Below are 9,727 nucleotides of genomic sequence, written 5' to 3' on the forward strand. Positions count from 1 at the left end.
GGTGAAGATCTCAGACATACTTTCTTGTCTCTTCTTGTTTCTTCAAATGATGAAGGTTTTCTGCCATTAATTGGGCCTGCAAAGAAGCATGAATACGTACCGGCAAACTTTTCATCTTTATAGCGAGCTGGCTTAACAGTATTCTTTTCTTTTTGGACTTTGAGAACCACGTGAATCATCTCCATGCTGAGTTTTACGTTCTTGAGTTTCCAGACTCCCCCTTTCTCTTATCTCCTTGACAATTGTGTTATTTGGAGAAGCATCTGAGTCGGTGACGATCTGACCATTAATTTCTTGCAAAGACTTAGCACCACCGTAGTATCCACCACCAGATTCCCTTTTCAACTGCTGAATAAACTGTTTGTCAGCTTCAGAGCATCCGAGAACCATATTATCTGTCTCTCCATATGAAATTGAGCCTTCAAGGTCAATCTCTCCATTTATTTGACCGTCAGCTTCTCTATCTGCTTCCAGTATTTGATCTAAGCTAGTGATTGACTCTGATTTGGCAGATGATTGACCAGAGACTTCAACTTCTACTACAACTCCCTCAATGCTTTCTCTAGAATGGTCACCATTGTCATATATAGTTTCAGAAACTTCATGCTTAGGATCTACTTCAACATCCTCCACGTCCAGACTTTTATTACCAATTTCAGGATCTGCTTCATTGATTTCCTCGATAGCAGCTGCCACGTCACCAGTCTGAACGTCTTCAGAATCTTCTTGCTTTTAGTTGATGACACCAATGCGTTCTTTCTCCACGTGATGGACTGTATTATCTCCTGAATCCACGATCCGGTCTTTTTCAAAATTGAGGGAGGCTAAGGCATCTACTGCTCCAGTTTCAGCTACGAAACACCTTCCCCAGTCTTTTTCTTCTTCAGCAACTTTCTCGGTTTGTGTCATGTTGCTTTCTTTGGCTCGGCAAAATCTTTTTATGTGTCCTACTACAGCACATCGATAACATTTAATAGACTTCTTACCATAATGATTAGAAGAATCCTCCTTCTGTCTTGACGAGCTTGAAGCCTCATGGAATTGAGAATGTGTCATAGCTCTTGAGCCACTTCGCTCTTGTATTTCTTTAAAATTCCTCTTGTTAGCAACAAGAGCATTTCCTTCTCCTTCTTTGATAGACACGATAGCCATTTGTTTGGCTAGTAGCTCATGTGATGACAATAAATTCTCAAACTCCTCCAAGGATGGTTGCTGAGCCCATCCTTGAATTGATGTAACAAAAGGAATATATGCTTTCTTCAAACCACAAATGATAATTCTTCTCATTCGTGCTTCACAGATAGCCTCATCTGGATTTAATAATGAGATCTCTGAACATAAGTTCTTAAACTTCAAAAAATATTTGGCAATAGAAAGATTACCTTGAATGGTGTTAGCCAATTCATTCTCCAAGATCTGTAGACGCGCTTCATCCTTCTTGTTGAACAGCCGATCGAGGGTCCTGCATATCTCATGAGCTGATTTGCACCTAATAATATGATCAAACAAGTTGTTAGAAATGGACCTCTTTAGGATGAATTCCGTCTTTGCATTAATCTGCTTCCACTTCTTGCATGCGTCGCTATTTTCGGGTCCGTCAATAGGAGGACTTGTGTAACTACCATTAACAACATCCCACAAATCCTCTCCCACAAGGTATGACTCCATGCATGTCTTCCATACCTTGTAATTGGACTGATTCAACAACTCCATCCCCAGTCCATTAACACGACCGCTCAAATCTATTCAGAAAAACCAGTTGAATCCACCACTGACCCGATCTTGAAATAAAACCTAGAAGCCAATTGCGACTATGGCTCTGATACCATGTAAAGAAATATACCAGAAGAAAGGTAAACCGGGAAGACCTTCTGCTAGCCCAAGATCGTTAACTAAGATCGGAAGATTCAACTAAAGAAGAGGAAGTTATGAAAAGGAGAATTTGGTTGAAGAAGACTTTCTTGAATTACTTGGTTACAAATGGTCAAGGTCACCCCTATTTATACTTGTCTAAGGATGGTTCTAGACATTCGTCTAGATACATCTATAAGAAAAATCTAGCAAGTCTTATCTTCTAGCAATACTCTAGACTATCTAGAAATCTCTTCAAGATATTTATTCAAGATATTATACTAGACTATTCTAGAATCATTACTAAATATCTAGGATTTTTTGTACCTCCAAAAAATCAACTTTATTTCTTCACACATTTTAATAAATTTTTAGATGCAAATAAAAAGAAAAAGAAATGGTATTTTCTCTATCTTTGCGCTCTTATATTTTTAATTTCTAATTTTTAGACAATAATACAATAATTCTCACACTAAGTCAAGTTAATTAGCAACAATAATAGGATATGTGTAAGCTCAGAAGTGGAGTCTGAGGAAGATTGTGAAGGTAGAGAGATTCTTCCCGATACGTCTAGTAAATTAGCATGTACTATCAATTGATTAATAGATCAAAGACTATTGACATTAGCTAGTATAAGAATGTCACAGAGCAATATAACAATGGCACAAGCTAAGGAAATTTGATGACTTTTTAAAGCCTGGGAAACATTAATATATGCACTACCAAAAAGATAGGAATTTTTTGTTAAGGATAATAATACTTCTACTAAATCTCTAATTCATGTATCTGTAAGATTGCCAAGGACTGTTGTTATGTAGTGTAGTTAAAGTTAATTTCCATAATATACAAAGAAAAATACACAAGCATAGTCTCTCTATTTTCAAACCCTTTTATTTTCTGTGAAAATCCGTAAAAATTTGGCTCGTCCGTTGGAAATTTCTTTTTTTTTTTTTTTTTAAGTAGAGAGGGGTAGTTCTGTAGTACCCTACTTAAAATGCTAATGATGCGGCAGTGATAGTAGTCAGAATGATTGATGATATGTGTTAAAAATAATTATACTTTAGAGTTTTATGTAGCTTTTTGAGTGCAACTTCCTATTTTTTTTTTCTCCAATGCATTTATGTGCTACAGTTTTTTTTTTTGTTTTGATGGAACATTTCTGTGATCTAGTTAAATCCTTTTTTTTCCACAGTTTCCATCCAATCTAATAGGCTGTTTCTTAAAATATTTGACGGAAGCAATAGATAATTTCTTAAAATATTTGACGGAAACTAAAAGGGCTCATTTTTGGCAAATTTAAAGGATCAAAATTAGGAAAAATAACTACAGTGCATTTTAACGTTTGACCGGATTATTTATAACACGCTCAATCTTTACGAGGGAGAGGGAGGGGGTCTATTATCCCTTGCAAATTTTTTAACCGGTATTATTAAGCTCTCAAGTGCTGAGTTTGCAAAGAGACTAACACTCTTTTTGAGAGAGTGAGGAGCACTAGAAATATTGTTTTTTAAAAACCCTATAGCCATTATTTAATTTTTTTTCTTTTCATTCTCTTTCTCTCTTGTTTTTTCCTCTTATTTTAATCATCTTCTCCGATGGCCTTTTTTTTCTTTGATTTTCCACCATTAGTTCCAATGGTGAAGAAAGCAGCCCAGGAGGAAGGGCAAAAACTTGGGACTATTCGACCAAAATTGAGCGAAAACAACAGTATAAGAAAACTTAATTAAAAATAAAAATAAGATTAGTGGAGCAATTGGGGGAACAAGAGCCGAAAAATTTGTACCCTTTTCGCAAAAAAATTTAAAAAGCGAAGCCCTAATTTTGAAGAAAATCAAAGGATTACGTAGTTGTTGTTGAGGAATTCTTCTAATTTAATACTCCCTCCGTTTCAATTTATATGAACCAATTTGACTGGGTATGACATTTAAGAAAGAGGGAAGATTTTTGAAACTTGTGGTTCAAAATAAGCCTTGAAAATTTGTGTGGCTGTAAATTATTCATAAAGTGAATTTGTTTTCAAATTAGGAAACATGTCATTTATTTTGGCACGAACTAAAAAAAAATAGATTCAAACAAATTGAAATCGAAGGAGTATCATTAGCATAATTTCTTGCTAATACTTCTTTGGGTTAAGTTCTGGTATGATAATGGGTTTTGAGTTTTCCATTGGAATTCTGTGCCTTGTGATTGTATGTGAATTTTTTTTGTTCAGGGTGCTATAGTTTTGAAACTGCTATTTTTCCATTTCATTTTTGTGGGATAAAGTTAGACAAGGAGCTGTAAAATTTCACCATGCCCACCATCCTCAACACTCTCACAAAGAAGTTCTGGCTTGAAGCATCCATTGATGCCAAGAGAATTACAAAGGATATTCAAAGGTGTTGGCAATCATTTCAGGGAAAGGCTACATCTAGTACCGGACCGCTGATTTGGACGACACGCCCCAGGTTTTTTTTTTTTTTTTCAAGCGTGAAAACCCCAGAACCAGAAGTAGTAGGATTGATTCTCATAATAATAAAATAAATAAATATGTCAAAATATTTTTTCAAAAATTATCGAATTAAAAAAAAATGTCCGCTAGCACGTCAATCGGTTAATTCAATAAAATGGGAATTAGCACTCGATTTTGTTGGCACCATGCAATTGAACTTGAACCAATTCAATTGTTTACTTATTCAATGAGACTGAGTGAATTTACAAGCTCACCCAACTTATTTTCGTTTAAAAATCTCAAGTGGATGAATTAGAATCTTGAGAGAGTCTTTCATTTCTCTATCATGTTGGCAATCATTTCTTTTCATTCTCTCTCTCTCTCTTCTTTTTTCCTCTTATTTCAATCATCTTCTCCAATGGACATTTTCAATTATCTTCTCCAATTTTATAAAATGGAAGAAAATGAAAAAAGAAAAAGAAAATATAATTACCCAAAATGGGGAAAAGGAAAAGAATATAAATTAAAAAAAATTGTAAAATGTACACGTGTCGGCGCGTGCACACCACGTTCAGCCATAAATTTGGCTGTCCAGTTTTAGGGTGGAGTTTATTTCAGTTAAAAATAGCTAAGGGAGGTAATAGGCCGTAAAGGTTGAGTGTGTTATAAATAATCCGGCTAAACATTGGATGCACTGTAGCTATTTTCCCATCAAAACTACTTAAGAAATGTATTTAGCAATAGCTTCACTTCATCACCATAATGTTCTTGAAGAAATAGAACTCCAATTCGTAAATATATATATATAGATGACAAATGAATGCCATTTCCACACATTTGATAGAAAATAACAAGCCAAGATTTAAAAAATACTAGATCATATACTCATTAACTGCAACAGATATTACATATTTATAACACACCTAGTCAAAGAATTGAACTCCAATGCACATTCTACTGCAAAATATAAGTAGAAGAACTTGCATTTTAGCCATATGAAAAGCAAACCGAACAAACAAACAAAAAACAGCATTTTTTACACTCAGAATGATCTGAATCTCATGAATAATGAACAATATTACTTTGGTTGAAGCCCCATTTTCTTCCTCGTTTTCCCCACGTATAAATCTTTAGACTTGATCATCCCGGGCACTAGTCCGATCACCGTCGTGAACGAAAATTGAGCCACTGCATCTTGCCTTCCCAATGAAACAATAATCTTAGGTGATGAGCGAGGCTCGTATGTTGCAAGTTTGTCTTCCTTTCCTCCGCTCATCAAGAGTTTCAAGTTCTTCGCAGCCACAAGAGCGTGTTTCTGAGCTGAATACCCTTGTTTTAGTTCCTGGTAGTGAAGAATCATTAGAATTCAATTGAATAATAGAAGAAAACTGCTCGAAAAGTTCTAGTACTATAGCTGCTTCAGTTCCTCTGGCTACTGCTCTGTTATTAAAAAAAATAAGATCCCTACTTGTTAAATAGACGTTTATATTCTTTAACAGTAGTTTCTCTTGCAATAAAACTCAAAAATCATAGCCCTCCAAATATGCTTGATCGGTGCAGTCACATTTTCAGGTTTTTCTAGTGCGATTCAATGTTTCTGTATCCGTTCCTTAATACTCCATCACTTTCATTTTATGGGACATTCTTTCCTTTTCTTTTTTTTTAATTCAGTTCCAAGAAGAACGACACCTTTTTATAGATACATGACATCGTTTTACAGCTACAGAAATGTCATGGCATGTTTATGACACGAGTTTCAAAAGTCTTTTTTCTTTCTTAAACTCCATGCCCGATCAAACACGCCTTCACATATAATGAAACGGAGGGAGTACAAAATACTACTATTAATAGCTACAAGGAAAAATATAATGTTTCAAGAAATAAGAGATACGCAATTCAGTGGTTACCTTAATATCAGTTATATCTCCAACGGCAAATATGTTTCTATGACCCTTGACTCTAAGATTCTCATCGACCTTCAATCTTCCAAAATTATCAATTCGGTCCTTCAAATACGTCTCCCTTAACCATGCTGAACCTGGTGGCTTTCCCGTGCAAAGGAAATGGCAATCTGCTTTGATAGTTTCTCCTGATGAAGTGAAATATGTTCTGTTTCCATCCGAGGTATTATTACTCAGATCGATAGATTGCATCAGTTTCACTTCCACATTCCTGGATTTCAACCATTCTAAAGTCTTGTCAGACGCTTTTGGTCCGATGAACTCCAGTAGTCTGGATCCGTCGTGCACCAAAGTTACCTTCTTCTCGCGAAAATCTACAGCGATTTCTGCTGCAAGTTCAACGCCAGTAGGGCCACCACCAACAATCAATATAGATTCAGCTGCTTTTATCTTTTCATTTTCTGCAACCACAAAAAAGGTGAAGGAAAACTATTTAGGATATCATGAATCTCTGAAAGATTTCTACAATTCTCCTCTACTTCTCTATACTATATGAAAATAGCTGGCAACACCCCAATTTATAATAGCGCAGAACCTAGTTTAGCTAGGAACTAGAAAACCTATTCCTTTAATATTCAGACAAAAAATCCTATTTAGACATAAATTAATTAAATACCAAACCTAAACAAGTTTCGTTTCCTACTTCAACTTTGAACTATTCTTCCAACAAAAGGGCCAAAATCAGTCAACCCTCACGCCATTTTGACTAGTAATATCAAGTAGTCTAAAGCCTGAGAGGATGATTGCAAAAGAAAATAGGGAAACTTACATAAATATACCCTTCAGCCATCTGGTTTACCAAACATGGCCAAAGTATACACTTCAGTTGTATAGGTAGTGTATAGATATGTATATTATATGTACAAGTGTGTATATTATATGTATAGGTGTGTATATTGTGTGTATAGGTATGTATAGTATATGTGTGTATAAACTATACACTACCTATACACAGTGTACATATTTTGTAAACTAGATGGCCGAATGCTATTTGACTGTAATTTCCCAAGAAAATAATCACTAGTACATCTCGACATCTTTGTTATATCGTAGAGCATAGAGATCAAGACAATTGGCTGAATCTCGTGAAAACTTGCTAGAGAAGCTGGCTTACAAATAAAGAATCTTTGCTCAATGGATACAAACAACCTATGCTTTAGCTTCTTTTTACCATTTTCGAGAAAGTTGAGAAACTTGTCAGGAATAAATTTCTCATATGGTTATCTGGTTCCAGCAAAACTTGCCAAGAAAAATGTACATGTAATTTGCTCATCGAAAAGCAGACAACACGATAGATCTTACGGCTTAAGCACGTGGATCCAAATGACAAATTCATATTGTAAACGAAGCATTTGATGTTATGCATACCTGATTGATATTCTGCCAATCTGTCAGTTCTAGTTACGGGCAGGGGATCATAGTGACCGGTGGCTACAACAAGATAGTCGTAGGTGATTTGATGTCCGTCTGCAGTCAAGACTTCTCTGTTGTTGATATTAGTGACTTCGGACACTATGAGACGCCCATTGAAAAGATAATCTCTGTGGTGAATCAGTGATCTCTCCGCGAACGAAGGCTCCACCGTTGCTCTTAAGTTTGCCCATGGTATCTCGAAATAGTCCTTCCTGTTAACAGGTTTTGCTACTCATTAAAACCAAATTGAAGTGCATCACAGTGCAAGATATTTCCTTTAGAAAATGAAAGGTGTAATTGTGATCCAGTATTTCAATCTAAATATATCAGCTTCTAACAAATTTTATATAGTGCATTATAGTAAATCTTTCCAATGTGCTTACTTATGTTTGCATTAATCCTATCAAGAAACACACTAAATCCACTCCTTCAATTTTCACCTATGTTGCTCAGACCCTCCAAAAGTATTGCCACACCCGTGTCGGATCTTCCAAAAATGCAAAGCTTTTGGGGGATAAGATACACACCCGGCAGTATTTTTGAAGAATCAAAGCATCATAGGTTTTTACTATGAAGGCCTTTTGTCCAATGTGTTCTATTTTTGAAGAAGCCAAGCTTTTGGTGGAATTAAGCTTTGACATTGCATTCAGAATTTATCTAAACTCTGTAAGCAAACAAAAGTTAGAAACAAACAGAGATGAAAAGTTCAAAAGCAATTACTCCCTTTATTCCATTTTATATGATATTTTTTCCTATTTAGTCTGTCCAAAGAAAGAATGATAATCTTCTTATAATTGAAACTCTTTAACTTTGAACTTCCCATTTTACTTGTAAAAACATGTTCTTGTAGCCTTGAAAATGTCACCTAATAACATGTCTAAGAACACAAGTTCTTAGAGTACTTATAATAATCTTTCTATCTTAGAACTCTGCATTCGGTTAAGTACTGTCATATAAAATGAAACGGAGCCTAGCATAACATCAAGTAACAAGTCAACCCAGTCAATTGGCATCCCAACTCCTCTCAAATGAGAAAATAACCAGAATTTCTTCGAAAGCGGAGGCAAATATACCTATATTGTTCGAACTCTTCAAAAATGATGTCGCACCTATGTCAGATCCTCAAAAAATGCACTGTTTTTGAAGGATTCGACATGCACCCATCAACATCTTTGAAGAATCCCAGCAACATAGAATTAAATACTAGGTGACTTTTTCTTGTATGTTCAAACTTTGATGGACAGAGTTACACGGTATACTAGGTGACATTTTCCTATCTATTGAAACTTTGATGGACAGAGTTACACGGTATCTGTTCAAACTTTGATGGACAGAGTTACACGCACCCCTCAGCATTTTCAAAGAGATCAAGCAACATAGAAAAATACTAGCGGAGATATCAGATACTAATTAGTCGAGGTGCGGACAAGCTGACCCGGACATCAAGGTTATCAAAATAATAATAGTAATAATACTCACACATAAGTCTCCACATATGTAACAGATTAAAAGAGGGGTCTATACATATAACAAATTGAAATATAGAAATGAGCTTACGGATCAATAAGAGTTAAATCAGCATCAAATTGAAGGGACTTAGCAATAAGAGAACCAGCCACTCCTCCGCCTATCACCACCACCCTCTTCCCTACTCCACCACCTCCCCACTCCGGTGGATTCTCCATCAACCACTATATATCTTTCTTTTAATTAATACAATGAGAAAATGATTATGGAGATATTAGGAAAGAAAAAGGGAAATCAAGAATTGACTCTAGAAATAACAAAGAAGAAGAGAAGAAGAAAATACATGGAAATTGTCAACTACGCGGGAGGAGAGTAACAGCTGTTTAAAATCATAGTATATTAAATGACAAGTCATGAAAAGGACAAAGAAAATTAGAGTAACTGTTTGGACAAGTAAAGGAAACGAAAGATATTACCGACTGTATTAAATTACGTTGCATAAATTGACAAAGTCAGTGGTTTAAAGGAATTAGAAACCGTTTGGCTATTAGAATTACTTCCTCCGTCTCAAATTATTTGTCGTGATTATTAAAATAGTTATCTC

At 35.4% G+C, this 9,727-nt stretch overlaps 1 protein-coding gene across 1 annotated transcript; it reads right to left on the bottom strand.

The window, feature by feature from the left end:
- Positions 1-5,143: 5,143 nt before the first annotated feature.
- LOC132600644 (uncharacterized) lies at positions 5,144-9,476 on the bottom strand. The gene is made up of 4 exons (XM_060313948.1): positions 9,214-9,476; positions 7,612-7,868; positions 6,190-6,644; positions 5,144-5,624 (listed from the first exon to the last, which is right to left on the bottom strand). The coding sequence occupies exons 1-4, from the start codon at positions 9,339-9,341 to the stop codon at positions 5,361-5,363; spliced, it is 1,104 nt and encodes a 367-aa protein (XP_060169931.1). The 5' UTR covers positions 9,342-9,476; the 3' UTR covers positions 5,144-5,360.
- Positions 9,477-9,727: the final 251 nt, after the last annotated feature.

This window comes from Lycium barbarum, chromosome 6, assembly GCF_019175385.1.
Source record: "Lycium barbarum isolate Lr01 chromosome 6, ASM1917538v2, whole genome shotgun sequence".
Lineage (NCBI taxonomy): Eukaryota > Viridiplantae > Streptophyta > Magnoliopsida > Solanales > Solanaceae > Lycium > Lycium barbarum.

Excerpts from the sequence above, each read along its gene's own strand:
- LOC132600644 (XM_060313948.1), bottom strand. The coding sequence starts at position 9,341 with ATGGAGAATCCACCGGAGTGGGGAGGTGGTGGAGTAGGGAAGAGGGTG. Across the intron at positions 7,869-9,213 it reads GATTTAACTCTTATTGATCC|GAAGGACTATTTCGAGATAC; the intron begins GTAAGCTCATTT and ends ACCTGTTAACAG. Across the intron at positions 6,645-7,611 it reads ATTGGCAGAATATCAATCAG|AAAATGAAAAGATAAAAGCA; the intron begins GTATGCATAACA and ends TTGTGGTTGCAG.